The sequence below is a fragment of the Mastigoproctus giganteus genome, chromosome 1 (genome assembly GCF_048544385.1).
Source record: "Mastigoproctus giganteus isolate SK-2022 chromosome 1, ASM4854438v1, whole genome shotgun sequence".
Lineage (NCBI taxonomy): Eukaryota > Metazoa > Arthropoda > Arachnida > Uropygi > Thelyphonidae > Mastigoproctus > Mastigoproctus giganteus.
In genome coordinates, this window is record NC_143575.1 from 136,651,714 (window position 1) to 136,669,136 (window position 17,423).

The 17,423-nt window shown below is 36.5% G+C and overlaps 1 protein-coding gene across 1 annotated transcript in view; it reads left to right on the plus strand.

Annotated features, from left to right (window-relative positions):
- The window catches only part of LOC150091155 (uncharacterized), a 1,391,089-nt gene that overhangs the window by 245,922 nt on the left and 1,127,744 nt on the right, over window positions 1-17,423 (plus strand). The window contains exons 2-3 of the mRNA XM_090374518.1: window positions 1,051-1,107; window positions 14,503-14,637. Coding sequence (XP_090230644.1) covers window positions 1,051-1,107; window positions 14,503-14,637 — 192 coding nt within the window. The remainder of the gene's footprint in view (window positions 1-1,050; window positions 1,108-14,502; window positions 14,638-17,423) is intronic.

Here is a 17,423-nt window from a genome sequence, read left to right on the forward strand (position 1 = left end):
AATATTGTATATAGTCACAGTAGAATCGGATACATATGTAATTCTTGCTTCATTATACTAAAGGTATTCATTTAAAGATAATAAAGATGTATACTTTTTAAAAGGTGATAAAAGTACAGAGTTAAAATGCTAAAATTAGATTTGAATAAAATGAAGTTTAAAACACAAAAGTTTTTGGTGTCAGTTTAACTTCTTTGTTAACCATAAGAATTGAATGAAGCAGTGAGTGTATATATATGTGGATGATGGGAGATAGAAATAAATAAATAATCTTTATTGATACATTCCTGTCACAGCCATATCCTGGAATTTAACAGTGTAATAGTAATATAATATATGCATTTAAATGTCACGGAATGAATTTTTTCTGTGATGGAAAGGATAAAGAAGGGAAGGGAAGAAAGAGTATATTTGGTACGATATCTTGGAAAGAATTGGGAAGGAAATAGAGGGAAAAGCAGAGGACTAAAGGTACACAAATTTTGAATAATATCAGGACTAATGGTTTTATCAGGGCCTCCTTTTGATCATTTGTTGGAGGTGGGAGCGGTCAGGTGAAACATTCTGATCTCATACAGCACTAAAAAATTCTTTTAATACTATATGTTGTAAAAAAGACATTTTGTTATAAAAATACATATTAATTTTTGGTAATAATGGAGATTATACGAGCAGAAAAGTGTTAATATGCAAAGTCACTCAAAACCTCTTTACTATAGTTCATAGATCCATTTCCGATAGTTTGCTAAAGGTAAACTATCGGAAATGGAGTATTTATTTGCCAAATAATTTTAGTATAAATTTATTTGAAGATCAGATAATTTTAGTATAATTTTATGATTGTTGTGGTTTTGTGTAGTTGCTTTTCATGGTTGCCTACATAATCTCCTTCCAGAGTTAATTGTCCTTTACCTGTTATTGTTCTCATGTATGTGTGCGCACACATCCATGTGAAATAGTATAGAGAAATTTCTCACTTTTGCTGTTATTTAGTGTGTCTTAAATAACTGTAGTGTTGTCAACTACTAACGTTCAAACTTTCTGTTTTAGGCATGCAAAGGTTGTGTGGTGCAAAACTGTGTATGTACGGGTGATAAAGGGCTACCTGTAAGTATATATCTAAGAAGCATTTCATTGTTTATTGTTTACTAATTATAATTCTGATTCACCTCAAATTCAAATATTTTATTTTCAATTTTTGAAATGTGTGTAATATGATATTCTAACAATCTTTGAAAACTGTTCAAATCTGAAAACTGTAAAATCACAAGTATTCTGTTCGTTAATAAAGTTGTGGTCTCAGAATGATGAATCTAAATTCAAAATAAGAGTACATATTGCTCTGTAAGTCTGTTTTCCAGATAAGTATCTGGAAAATAGTCTTACAGTTTCTGTGAGCTGTATTAGGTCTGAATTTTAAGTTTTAGTAAAAGAAACAACACCGGGGGCTCACATCTGGTGAGCATGGGCTTGGCACACCCAGGGTCCTGAGCTGGATATCATCATTCTTCTCTTTTTTGATGATGCCCTTCTACTTCTCTCTCTCTCTCTCTCTCTCTCTCAGGGTACTCAAATTTTTTTTGGCTGGTGCAGCATAAGCCTCAGGCTTCCTTGCACCATATGGCTAATAATAATAAAAATAAAAGACAGTGGTCAAGTTTCTCCTTAAGTTTCTTATGTGGGAATATATAAAAGTCTTACTTTAATATAAAGGCAAATGTGAATACGTCTCCAAGACTATTTTAGAAAAAGGAACACTAAATAAACCATTTGAAGCTAAAGTGGCAACTTAATATTACCGGTTAGGCTATACTTTGAGATTCTATTCTGCTATCTTAGTACCAAGATATCCTAATAAATAAAATAAAAAAAATAAGAGGAAAGAAGACTCTTCAGCAGTGCAAATACACGATGCTTTACCCAAGGATATGCACCTTTACTTCTACAAAGGAGTGCAACTTTGATAAAAAGTAGATGAATAAAATAAAGATAGGGAACTTGCAAGTACTACTTCTTCAAGGGGAAGGGGGTGGACATCAGCATTTGTGAACTCTGAAAAGGATTGTATTTCAGTTGTTAAATTCTGTCCAGCCAAATGTCATTGGATACCCCTACGTGATCCAACAAAAAAAACAAGCAGACTAAACTCAAAATTGTAATATATATCATGGTCACTACTGTTTGTTGGTTATATAAGCAAATTAACAGACAGAATGCAAATTTAAAGGTTGGCCTAGCCAGTTGACATCCCAAATGGAAATATGAAAATTAAAATTTAGTTAATTAACAAGTTATCTAAATCATAATAAATATAAATAAATAAATAATACAATTTTATGGCCAAAAGCCTGAAACTATGTAAAAGTCAAACTGTGATACTATTAGCACAGTTGTATCAATACTACATAGTTGAATTTTAAAACAAACGAAAGTTTGTATATTAGGCAACATTATTATAAATATCTCATATCGCAGAATCCTTCATAGCAAGTTGACATCTCCATATACTTTGAATAAGTGATACTTCTCCATTAAAGTAGTCTTCTATTACTTATTCTCAATTGAGTGCCATCACCCAGACAGCACCATTTTGAAACTATTTGGCCTCTCTTTGGTGTGTGGATAGATTCCCATAAATAAATAATTTATAATCAGGTAATATAAGCAAACCAAATGACAGATTAACTTTAACATTTGTTGCCTCCGATGTAGATAAGAATCAAATAGCACTATAAATGATATGCCATTTCACATATAACCATTCAAAAAGTACTAGTGCTGTGCCATAATGCATATGAACATTCATTCTTAAGTGGTCATGAAATGAGGCTATAAAAGTAAATTCACATGAAATTAACAACTGCTTGATTTTGTAAGCACAGAGATTAAACTCTGGCTATTAGAAGCAGTGCTGGAAAAAGTCAGAGGTGGTCAAGTCGGGAGATCTTGACATCCAGTGGATCTTGCCAAATTTTGAAACTGAGTGCCCAGGAAACATTCTCCTCAAAATGGCTATACTTTGTCTTGAAGTGTGTGGTGTTGCTCTGTCTTGTTGGAAGCAGACATTTTGTCTGAACCTGTGTAGTCCCTCAACCAAAATCGTTTCCAACGTCATTCAGTATTGATCAGCAGTCACTGTTAGAGCCTGATTGTTCTCTTCAAAGAAATATGGTCCAATTACTCCAAATGCAAATATACTGCACTAAACTGTGTTAAACAGTGTAGGGGTGTTTGGTGGAGCTCAATTGGGCTAGCCCCCAACAGATAGCAAAAGTTCTGCTTGATAATGAATCCAGAAAGTGAAAATGGGCCTCGTCCAACATAATCAAAACATTCAAAACATTTGCACCATTTTCCAAAAATGTCCATAAATTGTCTACAGAACTGTACTTCAGCAATTTTATCCTGATTTGTTACCTCATGGGTGATTTTAATTTTGTAAGGGTGGAACTGAAGATTGTTGTGCAAAATTCTTCTATGACTTCTTTAGACACAAAAAGCTTCAACCTACCTTAACATTATGTTCCAAGAGGGAATTTGGGCATATTTTGGTACATTAACCCTTTTGTGTCTGCACAATAGAAGTTGTAAAATAAGTTTATACTACAAATGTGTGATGGCTCAACCGTCAATTATCTATTTCTGAACTGTACAGAAAAAGTGGCCTCTAGTCATGGAGCTCTCATTCCCTCTGCTTCCACAATGCTCCCTCTGCAGCACACTGAAAAACATTCATTCCTATTGCCCCACCCTGTATAAGCTTGAGACATTAGTCACTTCTTATTTTCCTTTTAAGAAAGCTGTTTAGTCTGTGAAAATTCATACTTATACATTCATATATATTAATATAAAAAGAAATCATTTAACATCATTAATGACAATAAACAAGAACACATTTTACTTATTTTCAGGAGCGGCTCATTGGTAGGCACTGCAGAACTGCAGCACCCCCCAGCTTTTTAAATATAAATATACAGTCAACGGAGTTATATGAAATTTTGTGAAGGACAATGCAAACCAATGAATATTTTTATCAACAGGTCCTGCGTATAGTACACTCATTCTGTATTTCCAATAATCATTTTAATAATAAAGGAATAGAAAACACAAAACCATAGGCAAAACTGTGTGCTATGATGTTCCACGTTTTGGCCCCAGTGGTTGAGTCAATGCCTAGTTGGCAGGTTGCCAAATCGCATTTTTCTGAGGTGAAAAAATGAGTCAAAGGAGTAAGCAGTGCTGATTTGAACAGTGCACCAAACCTGAAAGAAAAAGTTATTAATCTATTTTCAACAAATAAAAACCGAAGAAGGGATTTTATTTTTAAATAAAATTACAAGATTACCCATCTATTAATGGTTAATGTTTTGTAGTATTTTTAACTTGCTTATTATTATTTTTCTATCTATGTCTACATGTCTTATACCCAAGGCAATTTAATGTAACTTTAAGAAGCAGCACCCCCATAAATGAGAGGCATGAGCTGCCCCTGCTTATTTTGCCTCTGATATGTGCTGGTTGTCGCAAGAAAATTTCTTGCGACAACCAGCACATCAGAGGTAAAATAAGCTTCAGTTAATAAAATTTATAGAAATTTACCTCTATTGTCTTGCAGAACACTTCACAGCAACACTCTCTAAATTAAAACAAATCTAAAAAAGTAGTTTACATGAGTCCTTGCACCCAAAGAAACATTAATGATCCAACACATTCAGAATTGAGATAATGGAGCACCACCCCAACCCCAAGCCACCAACAAATAACTATGAGTGAAAGAAGTCATTTTGTCAGTTAATAAAACCATATTAAACGATTACGGAAATGATATAAAAATTTAAAATTTACTTTACTTTCTATAATTTAAAATTTACTTTTCAAAAATTTATTTATTTAGGAAGGAACATAAATTTTAAATTATAGACAGTAAAGTAAATTTAAAATTTTTTATATAATTTCCGTAATCATTTAATTCGGTTTTATTAATTGACAAATTGACTTCTTTCACTCATAGTTATTTGTTGGTGGTTTGGGGTCGGGTTGGAGCTCTATTATCTCAATTCTGTTTCTGTCTGATCATTGTTTCTTTAGGCCCAAGAATTCATGTAAACTAGTTTTTAGATTTGTTTTAATTTGGTGAGTGTTGCTGTGAAGTGTTCTGCAAGCCATATAGAGGTAAATTTCTCTAAATGTTATTAATTGGTATACAACATAGAATATATTGAGCCCTGTAGCTCTGTCTGTTACTTATAAATAACTTTAATGTAGTTACATATAATAGAATAAATGCGAAAATGGAATAAACAATTAAAATACAAATAAAAACCAATAAAATCACTACAAGGATTAAAATACAGTAAGCAGTTTTGATTTTACATACCTCTTCTTCAGCCTAACATCAAAAAATTATTTTTATATCATGTGGTTGGATTTCACAAAAACTTTTGATGCTATTTCACATAAAAAATTGCCATAAAAATTGGAGCATTCTGGCATGAAGGGCAAGTTACTGCCCAAGATAAAGGGACGGTTCACTGGGAGCAGATAGAGTAGTTATTAATGGACACTGCTATTCATGGACTAATGTAATGCAGATGATATGAAGGTTGTCAGGGTTGTTAATGGCAGTATGCTACTTCAACAGGATCTAGAAAAGTTGAGTAGATGGGCTGTGAGGTGGCAACTGAAGTTTTAACATTGACAAACCTAAAATACTGCATATGAGGAACAGTAACCCAGAGCAACATACCAACTATGGTACTACACTTAAGGTAGTGGAGAACGAAAAGCAGAGGTGTATTGCTAAAAAAAATAGTACTGGAATGCTTGTCATAAAAAAAATAGTACTGGATTGGTCGTTCTCCAGAAGACTGTATGATAACGCCACATCAACTGTACAGTAACTGAATCAGACTTCAGCCTCATGGTTCATAGAACAACCAGTTCTAGCGTTCAGCTCATGGTGAATCAAAATGCAGCATTCGCACATATCACAGTATATCTCATTCGTTGGATCTCTTTATCTAACACATTTTACTTTAGTAAGAAACGTTCAAGTTTCATTGCGAAATTTATATTTTTGTTTTTAAATAAATTTTTAAAGAAATCTATTAATTTTAAAGATTGCTATTAATATATATATATTTAGTAGCAATGTGTAAAATAGATATTCCCCACCCCCCCTTTGATTATGCCATTGTTTCATAATATTAGGTGTATAAATTTAATGATTTTCTATTATGACATTTAGAAAAAAGTACTGCAACGTCGTTCCGGTGCATTCTCGCCCGAATACACCACTGATGAAAAGGACCTGATGGTAGTTGTGCAGTCGGATATGAAGTTTTCTGAGCAGTGCAGATGGGCTGCAAGAGTAGCTCATGGTGTCTTGTCAGTGATATACAGGAATTTTGCTAGCACGGATAGGGAGGTGATTATTGCCTTGTATAAGGCAGTGGTCGGGCCACACCTTGATTACTGCATACAAGTCTGGAGTCCTCAATTTAGGAAGGATATAGAGCTGCTGGAACAAGTACAGAGAAGGGAAACAAGATTGTTGAAGAGTACAAAGGGCTGCTGTTACCAAGAAAGGTTAAGTCCTGCAAATTATGGTGTCTGGAGATTATGCATCTGCATAGTTATCTAATTGAGGGATATAAGGCCTCGAATGGTTTCAGCAAGCTCAATGCTGATGGGATTTTTCTTCTTGCTCAGGTTACTCACATAAGGGGACAAAAATTCAAATTGAGGAAAGGCAGTCGTAGAATACATCTCCATAAATTTGTCTTTAGCCAGCAGGTGGTTGATTGTTGGAACAAACTTACATCTATTGTAGTGGAGGTCGACAACTTAAATAAATTCAAGATAGAACTAAACAAGCATTTGCAGATGAGGAATGTTTTTTTTTTTTTTGGTTGATGCTGTTATAAGCTTTTTTTTTTTTTTTTTATGTAAACCCCAAAAACGAGAGGTATTAGAACCTGTAGTACTTAGTACCGTGCTTGGGTTGAAGGTTGAGAAGTCGAAAGAAGATATTTGTTGACATTGGACATGAACGTGTTCGGACTATTGAAAGAGAGAGCAGGAATTATGAAACCAATTCAGAAAAACAGTGCCCATGGAAATATCTGTAGAAGAGACAGGCAGTAGAAACAGTACATCTATGAGACAGCGAGTGGAGACACTCTGTTAGAGATGAATCATTAATTAACCTAACTGCTCTCTTCTGAATGGAATAAAGAAGCCTGAGAGAGGTTTTGGGAGCACCACCCCTGATATGGGAACAATATTCCATGGTAGAGCGTATTTGCGATTTGTACAGAGTGAACAGCTGTTTGGAAGAAAAGTAATGCCGAGAGCGAAACATAAAGCTAAGTTTTTTTAGATGCAGAGGAAGCAATATTTGCAATGTCCTTGTGCCAAGAGAGAGAGAGAGAGAGAGAGAGAGAGAGAGAGATAAGTCAGGGTAATCCCCAAAAAGAGATATTTCATTTTGCCTAGAAATTGGAGTGCCACCAAAGAGAAGCATAGGAGCAGAAGAATTCTTTTTGAGAGATATAAGAAAAGACTGAGTTTTAGAAGGATTGAAATCAACTAAGTTGTCTTTGCCCCACTGGAGAATTATCTGGTGATCGGCATTTAAGGAATTGGTAGTGGATATTCGAAAAGTTGAAGCTGATTGAGCAGGGCAAGGTTTCCTCAAAATGGAAAGTGGAATGCAATGTGCTATCATCGGTAAAACCATGGATAGGATTTCCAGTCAACGGAAGAAGGTCATTAATATACAAGAGGAAAAGAATGGGGGAAAGAACTGAACCTTGTGGGATACCGGCATTAGTGGAGAAGTTAGAAGACAGAGAGCCATCTACCATCACCCGCAGTGAGTGATAAGAGAGAAAACTGGATAACCAATTACAAAAAACAGTTGGCAAACCATAAGATGGAAGCTTGTTTAGAAAACCTTTATGCCAAACATGATCGAAAGCCTTTGAAATGTTAAGAGCAACTGCTTGTGTTTCATCGAACTTTTCCATTGAATTAGTTGATAATTGGGTAACATAAGCCAGAATATCAGCAGTGGATCGACACTGACAGAATAAATACTGGCAATCGTTGATCAGATGGAAGTACTCTAGGTAGTTTAAGAGTTGGCGGTTATTTTATTTCTCCATTACCAGAAAGAGTAGAAGTAATTGCAATGGGACGATAATTGGATGGGAGGGATTTGTCACCCTTTTTAGGAACTGGATGGATATCAGCAAATTTCTGATTGTTCCGGTTGACATTGATGGGTCGACTGTTGATGATCCTGCTCAGATAGCAAACAAACTGATTGAGTATTTTGCATTTATATTCACACATGAGGAATTATTAAGGTTTCAAAATGGCAGAAGGTTATCAAATTGTAGCAGGATACTTAATGATTTTGTAATAACTGAGAGCAAAGTAGAGGAGAAATTGTTGAAGTTAAACATAAGAAAAGCCTGGGGTGCATGGGATCTATCCAGTATTATTAAAGGAGGTGGCAAAGCAACTAAGCAAACCCTTAACCATAATTATGAGAGCATCCTTGGACTCGGAGGAGGTTCCCACGGACTGAAGATGTGCAAATGTATCCCCAATTCACAAAGGGGGATCGAAGGGTGACACGAGTAATTACAGCCCAGTTAGTTTAACTTCTGTTCCGGGTAAAATAATGGAGTCACTGGTTAAAGATGCATTGCAGGATCATCTAGACAAGAATGCAGCAATAATTCAGACACAGCATGTGGTTGTTAAGGGAAAGTGTTGTCTGGCAAATTTGATAGGATATTATGATGTGGTTACAAAGGAACTAGATGCAAAAAATAATTTTGATATCATATATTTGGATTTCAGGAAAGCTTTTGACACTGTTGCGCATGGAAGACTATTGTACAAATTGGAGCAGAATGGTATTAAGCGTAAGTTGCTACAATGGATAAAAGGATGGTTAAGTGGGAGAAGACAGAGGGTGGTAATCAATGGTTGCTGCTCTTCGTGGACTAATGTTATTAGTGGAGGCCCACTGTTGTTTTGTATATTTATTAGTGATATTGATGAAGGTATATCAGGCTTAATGTCGAAGTTTGCAGATGATACAAAGGTTGGCAGGGTTGTTAATGACAGCAATGGCAGTGTGCTACTGCAACAGGATCTAGATAATATGGGCAGATGGGCTAAGAAGTGGCAAGTGAAGTTTAACCTTGACAAATGCAAAGTACTGCATATGGGTAGAAGTAACCCCAGAGAAATGTACCAACTGTGTGGTACTACACTTAAGGTGGTAGAAAATGAAAAAGACCTGGGAGTAATTCTGCAGTTAGATATGAAGTTTTCTGAGCAATGCAGACAGGCTGCCAGGGCAGGTCATGGGGTTTTGTCAATGATATATAGGAATTTTGCTAGCAAGAAAAAGGTGATTGTCCCTCAGTATAAGGCAATGGTCAGGCCACGCCTTGAGTACTGCGTACAGGTTTGGAGGACTCATTTTATGAAGGATGTAGATTTGCTTGAGCATGTACAGAGAAGGGCAACAAGATTGGTGAGGGGAATGAAGGGATCCTCTTACCAAGAGAGGCTTAAGTTCTGCAAATTGCAGTGGCTGGAGACTAGGCACCTGCGCGGTGATCTGATTGAGGTGTATAAGTCCTTGAATGGGTTGAGTATGCTGAATTGTGATGGGATCCTTCCACTTGTTCAGATTACGAACCTAAGGGGGCATAAATTCAAATTAAGAAAGGAGAGATGTAGAACAGATGTGCGGAAATTTGCCTTTTGCCAGCGGGTGGTTAATTGCTGGAACAAACTTCCATCTGTCAATGTGGAAGTTGATAGGTTGAATAAATTTAAGGAGGAACTGGACAGGCATTTTGAGGGAATGGTGTGATTTTTTTTTTTTTTTGGCTGATTCTGCATAAGCTCATACACTTGCTTTCTTGCATTACATGCTGCTACTACTACTACTACTATTTCCAAGTAGAAGGAAAAACACCTTTGGAATAAGAAAGTGAAAAATGGTGGCAAAGAACAGGAGTAAGTTCAGGAGTACAGGTTTTGAGAACAAGTGGAGAAATACCATTGGGACCTCGAGCTTTCTTAGCATCAAGATTCATCAAAATCCTTCTGATATCCTTTTGATGGAAGACCACAGGAGGCATTGAATGGAGCGTGTTGGGAATGGTGGGAGATGTTTTACCAAGATCATTAATACATGAGCTGGAAGAAAAATGGGATGCTAGCAGGTCAGCTTTATCCTTGGCTAAAGTGACAACAGAACTATCTAGTTTGGACAGAGGTGAGAGAGAGAGAGAGGGAGAGATAGGCAAAAGTTTCTGACAATAACTTTGGCAATAGACCAGAATGCTCGGCTACCATTAGGGCAAGAAGCAAGTTTTCTACTCTTAGCCTGTTCAAACTCTAGTTTCGACTGATTAATAACTGAGGCACCTCCGTAGCCAGGTGGGAATGAGCAGTAGTGCGTAGCACACACTTCTTGATTAGACTGGGATTCGAGCCTGTCACCACCAAATACAGAAGATGCGGAAAATTCGGGGAATGACCACTGCATATTTCCGGAGCAATATGGCCTTAGTTGCTAATGCTCCTAAAATCCAAATAAGAACAAACATTATATTTAAAATGAAACTGATAAATTAGATACAAGCCAATTACGATATGCAACGTTCTTCTCTTGAACAACCTTAGCACATTTATTGGAAAACCAAGGTTTAGATAAAGACGAGATTTTAAAGTGGAATATGGGATAAAGGATTCCATTCCTGCAAGAATAATTTCACTGACCCAATCTGAGCAAATGTTGACATCAGAAGTTTTGAAACATTAATCCGACGAAGGAAAAAAAGAAAATAAATCTCGCAAGTCATTACATTTTGCAATCTTGTAATGCCAAACAATATACGAGGTTGGGAATAGCCATGAGATAAAGGCTCCATTGGAGAAGAGACAGTCACCAAGTTGTGATCTGAGGTGCCTAAAGGACCTCTCACTTTGAATCGGCAATCAACTTAAAAGGGTTGTTTGTGAGAAAAAGATGAAGCATGTTGTGTGTATGGTTAGGATTGTCCTGTATTCTTGTAGGTAAATGAACAATCTGTGCAAGGTCATTAGTAATTGCAAAAGCCTCAGCATCTCGACCAGCTGGGTTAGTGTGACTAGAAAATGGAAGCCAGCTGGAGTTGTGAACATTCAAATCACCAAAGAAAATTACCTCACTGTTAGTAAAGTTGGACTGGACAAAGTCAAGTTGCAAAGGGAGGAAGTTAAAGAGCTCCAAGTGATTAGTGGAGTTGGGAGAACGGTAGAGACAACATATATTAATTTGACACATTGAAGTAGAAAGATTTTAAGCCAGCGAAGATCGAAAAGAGGAGATTCCAAATGACCATGTCACTGACAGGGAATATCGGAATGGACATATGCACAAATACCACCTTTGAGGCGAAAGGAATCACACAGCAAATAATTTGGTCAACTGAGATGAGCAGTAGTTGAATCAACTGATAACTAAGATTCTGTCAGAAAAAGTACATGGGGTTTGGCAGACTGCAAGTGGAAATGAACATCGTTGAGGTTAGAATTGAGACCACGTATATTTGTGAAAGGAATTAGGAAGTGTTTGGGAGGTTTGGATCTTTCCGCAGATAAGCTTACTCTATTAGTTTGACCATTCATGGTGTATTCAATAGTAAGAAAAAGTGGGTGGGACATGCTGTGTGAAGTAATGAAACATTTGGATATGGCGTACACATGGTAAGAATATACCCAGATCCTTGATATAACGTGGCCTTGGCAGTGCCCCCTGCATACATACTACTCGGACTCCCTCCAGTCCAGTCACTATCTGGCAGAGAAGAGGTAGCAAGATTATACACTAGTTGATCCGGAATCCTCCTAGAGAGTTACCATTAGGTTCGGTCCGGTGTACTAACTAGCGGCCAGCCTGCGAACACCATTTTAGAGCTGTATCTCGAAATGTAAGGAAGATTGGATCTAGCCACGATGTTCATCATAACCTCAAAAGTCATCAATCATACTGCATGATGGAAGAGATGGGGAAAGGTTGACCGGAACTTAGCTCTGGAAATTAAACATGGGTTACACCACTTCAAGCCTCCAATAAGCAATATTGCACCAGTTGATGAGAGTTATCTACCACCTAGTACTGCCTGGTAACACAGAGGGGTTGCATTCCTCTACATGGTGTGGCCCCCTTCTTACATTGGTTCCCACCTGGGTGGTCATCCACCATGTACTTTTGCATGGAAGTTATACCCAGGATTACTAACAGTCCCACCATTGTGAAGGTGCAAGCAGAGGAGGATTTGGCAGTCACAGACTATCCAGACTTTGCCGAAATTGGGTCTACTCGACTTGAGTGTCACCCGAATATCAGTTCCAACAGGGTTTTAGACTCCCAGGTAGCAAGTACAGTTTGACTGGCATATCTGAGAAAATGTCTGTGACAACCTCAAGGACCAAGCTTGCTTTCTTGCATCATATGTCTCTACTAATGCTAATATTAATGCTATTAGAGTAGTCCCCCAGGGTTCACCAGTGGGCTCATTGTTTTCTGTATTCATTAATGATATTGATAAAAGTATCTCAGGCTTAATGTCTAGGTTTGGAGATAGTACAAAAGTTGGCAATGCGGTTAATGATTGTAATCAGTGTAAGCTACTGCAAAAATATCTAAGAAATTTACAGATGGGCTGAGAAATGGTAGTTGAAGTTTATCATTGACAAGTTGAAGGCACCGAGTGCCTTGCACTATGAGTATAAGTAATCTCAGATTAATGTACCAGCTGTGTGGTACTACATGCAGGGTAGTGAAAAATTAAAAAGACCCGGTGGGGGTAATTGTGCAGTCAGATATGAAGTCATGTGATCAATGCAGATAGGCTGCCATTAGAGATCATGGGAATTCTGATATACACAATCTTTGCTAGCAGGGATAAGGTAATATTCAGACTGCATCTTGGGTAGTGGATATAAGTCTGGAGGCCAAATTTTAGGAAGGATGTTGATCTGCTGGAACAGTTACAGAGAAGGAAAGAGTTGGCTGAGAAAATTAAATTGATTTTGTAAGTATTGCATTCTGGATATGGATAGCATTTATCCTGAGGAGAGGCAATTTCAGTTTACATTCAACAAATGATGTATTGAGCTATTATATATGAGCTCAAGCAGTATATGGCAATTTTTTAAATTTATTTATTTATTAGCATTAGTAGAGGCATATGATTCAAGAAAGCAAGCTTATATAGCATCAGCCAAAAAAAAAAAAAAAAAATCCTCTTCCCATTTCACCTTTGGAATAAGTAAATATTCATTTACTCAAATGTCTGTCTAGTTCTGCCTTGAACTTATTTAAGTTGCTGACCTCCACTACAACAGATGGAAGCCTGTTTCAACTATCAACCCCCTGCTGGCTAAAGTGAATTTTTGCATATCTATTCTACAAATGTCTTTCCTCAATTTGAATTTATGTTCCCTCAGGCGAGTAATCTGAGGAGAGGAAGAATCTCATCAGCATCGAGCTTGCTCATCCCATTCAAGGCCTTATACACCTCAGTCAGATCACCTCACATGTATCTAGTTTCCAGGCACTGCAATTTGCCAATTTGAAGAATTTAAGCCTATCTTGGTATAAGAACCCCTTTGTTCTTCTCACCACTCTTGTTGCCCTTCTTTGTACTCGTTCTAGCAACTCTACATCCATCCTAAAATGAGGCCTCCAGAATTGTACACAGTATTCAAGGTGTTGCCTGACCATTGCCTTGTACAAGTGGATAATCACCTTTTTGTCCCTGCTAGCAAAATTCCTATATACCATTGACAAGATTCCATGACCTGCTCTTGCACCTGTCTGCACTGCTCAGTGAACTTTATATCTGACTGCACAATTACTCCAAGGTCTTTTTCACTCTCCACTTCCCTGAGTGTAGTACCACCCAGTCGGTACGACGTTACTCTGGGGTTATTGCTACCCATATGCAGTATTATTTATTTATTTTGATACTGGTAATTGTCTGTGTTGCAAATGGACAATATCTCTTACACACACATAAATTGTAGTACTTAATGCTGTGCATGGGCTAAAGGTTGAGAAGTCAAAAGACACTTGTTACATTAAACTTGAATTCCTGTAGATTTTAATTTTCAGGAAATATATGTGAATGAAGGTTACTCCAGAAGTTGAAGGGATAAGTGAAGAAGAAGAAAAGCTGGTTCTGTGAGGTTGAAGTTGGACAGTAAATGGATGCTGACTGATTGTGACACATCTTCGGACAGGTTTCAGAGAGAGAGAGAGAGAGAGAGAGAGAGAGAGAGAGAGAGAGAGAGAGAGAGAGAGAATTATAAATATTTTTTTTTATTATGTATTGAAAACTTCAAAGCTAATAAATGTATACCTGTTTAATTTCAACTTCCACAATATACACATTTTATATTTTGATTCATGTTTAGGGATTCCCAGGTCTTCCAGGACTTCAAGGTCCACCTGGAATTCCAGGAGATGATGGTCTAGAAGGACCTCCTGGAATATTGGGTGAAAAAGGTCACATTGGAGAATACGGTGCTGTTGGTCCAAAAGGAATCCGGGTAAGTAAGTCAAAGCTTTTCTCCTATTAATGATACAAAGGTATTTGAAGATATGCAAGACCATTGAAGAAAACAAGATATTACTTTTTTTTCCAGGAGTAACTGAGAAACAGCATTGAGTATAAAGAATTTTAAGGTTTCTATCCTGTTAAGTTCCTGAAGCTAAAGCAAAAACTACAGCTCCAGCAGATCTGACACCTATCAATATGGGTATGTGTACATGGAGTAGGGACCTTCTAGTGATGGTGCTTGCTTTGAAAATTAACATCACTGGGATCCAGTGCCCATATCCCAGCTTCCAGGCTTCCACCATAGAAATCCATCTTATTTGCCATATGCTGCAACTTATGAAAATTCTGAAAAGGGTATCCTGGTGGTTGAGGGGCCCAGCTTCACACCACTTTGGTTCTCTGCTTTGATAAGATGGGTCCTGGAATGGCTTCCCCAGGATCAGTGAGCTTGTAGGATTGCCTGTGAGGGGCAACTTGTCACTTCCCTATCCTCACAGTCTGAGAAACAGATTTAGGCTGGTGGATGTGTGAGTATGGTGCTTGGGTAGCCCTGGAGCCCCACTCCCGAGCACATTTATTGCTTATCCGGTAGTTGTCATCCACTTGGGCTCTCTGGTGCATGGGGAGCCCAGGTACTGAACAAAGAAATAGGATCCATGAATCCTGATAATATAAACCAGGGGAGCCCAACTTAATTTGTGATGTGATCTACTTTTTTTCTTCAAAATGTGCCGCGATCTACCATCTCAAGAATTTCATTGCCATGGGTTAAAAAAGTTAATGAACACATATTGAAAAATGTTGTTTATAAATTTTAAAGTTAAATACAATGCTGAATTCTTATTTTAAATTCATACATATTTAACTTTTTAATTTATGTGAACTTTTTATCTTAATGTCATCTGCCAGCTTTCAAAATCGGGGATATACTATGATAAGGCCAACTGTAAAGAATCTTCTGTATGCAAGTCCATAAGAGTAGAAAGATTCTTCGTCTTTGTTTGTTTCAAATATGAAAAGGCCGATTCACATAGATATGCAGAACCAAAACAGGAATTTAAATGTTCACTGCATTTTTTTACATTTGCTTACTTTTCTCAGCAAACATATTTCCAAGTCTTTTTCTGATGACCTGGCTAGGAAGATATGTTTTCACAATGTAATAATTTCATTTTCTATTAATATTTTCTCTATATGAAAAATCTCAGGGTTTTTTTTTTGCAATTTGTTTTGCATATAAGTTGACATTAAATGGATAAGAAATATGTTGAACAATGTCTTCAATTGTTTTAAAATCACTGAATCTGGTTTCAAAATCATCCACAACTTTCTCAATTTTAGAAACATATTTCTCACTATTAAATTCAAAAACAGGATATTTTTGCAAATGATCTTGCATATGTGCAAAATGATCGAATTCTTTTTCTTTGAGATCCTTAGCCATCACCAAAAACTGATATTTATATGTAGAAATACTACTAATCATATCGCCCACATTTTTATTTTTTTCCTTGTAATTCCAAATTCAGATAACTTAATTTACTGGTAAAATCTGCCAAAAAAGCCAGATCACACAACTACTCCATATCTTGTAGCTGCTGATAATCATCCCACTTTGATCAACAAATTTTTTTATTTCATTTAGCAAATTTCGAAATCTCTGTAGAAACCAACTCAGTGACCTCACACCTGTGTGTAATATCAGATCTGGTTTATTTTCATCGAGTTGCATTCTGAAAAATCTCCTTTGAAAGGATTGTCCTCCGACGGAATTCACGATTTTGAAAGGTATGTCAATAACACTTGTTGGTAGATGATACATTGGTAAGCATGCTTATACAGCATCAGCCAAAAAAAAAAAAAAAAAAAATCCATTTTAACCATCCATTTGCTCCAAAAGTTTGTTCAGTTCTTCCTTGAATTTATTTAAGCTATCAACTTCCACAAGACAGATGAAAGTTTGTTCCAGCAATCATCCAACTGCTAGCTAAAGGCAAATTTATGCATTTCTATTTTATAACTGTCATTCCTCAATTTGATTTATGTACCCTCAGGTGCGTAATCTGAGCAACAGGAAGAATCCCACCAGCATTGAGTTTGCTCAAACCATTTAAGGCCTTATACACCTCAATCACATCACCTTGTAGGTTCCTAGTCTCCAGACACCGCAATTTGCAGAACTTAAGCCTTTCTTGGTAAGAACACTTCGTGCCCCTCTCTGTACTTGTTCCAGCAGCTCCACATCTAGGGCCGCTGCGACCCTATGTGCCGCCAGTAAGTGAAATCAAATTTGCCACCCCAAAATATTTCGATTAAAAAATTAAATAAGGCATAAATAATTCTTATTAATTTATTTAAAAAGAAAAGAATTACAACAAATCTCACATATAATATAATGAAACAACAAACAAAAATAACAAAATCATTCCGAAATTCTGGAAATAAACTTTAAATTCTAAAACACAGTAATTGTATTCTATTGCAGCGATTTCCAAACTGGGAGGTGTGGACTAGTGCAAAAGGAGGCACGAAAAGTTTAACAGAAATGTAATTTTCATAACATAACATATATAAATAAGAATATATATACATATAAATAAACTTTCATAACATAACATTAAATTTTATAACCTATTTTTTAAAGCATTTACCGCCACCTGTCTCACTCTAACTTCGATATAAACATGACATAAACATTTATTTGGAAAAAAAAAATTATATTTTGCTGAAATGCATTGATGAATTATGATTGATATGATGTGATGTAATATATAT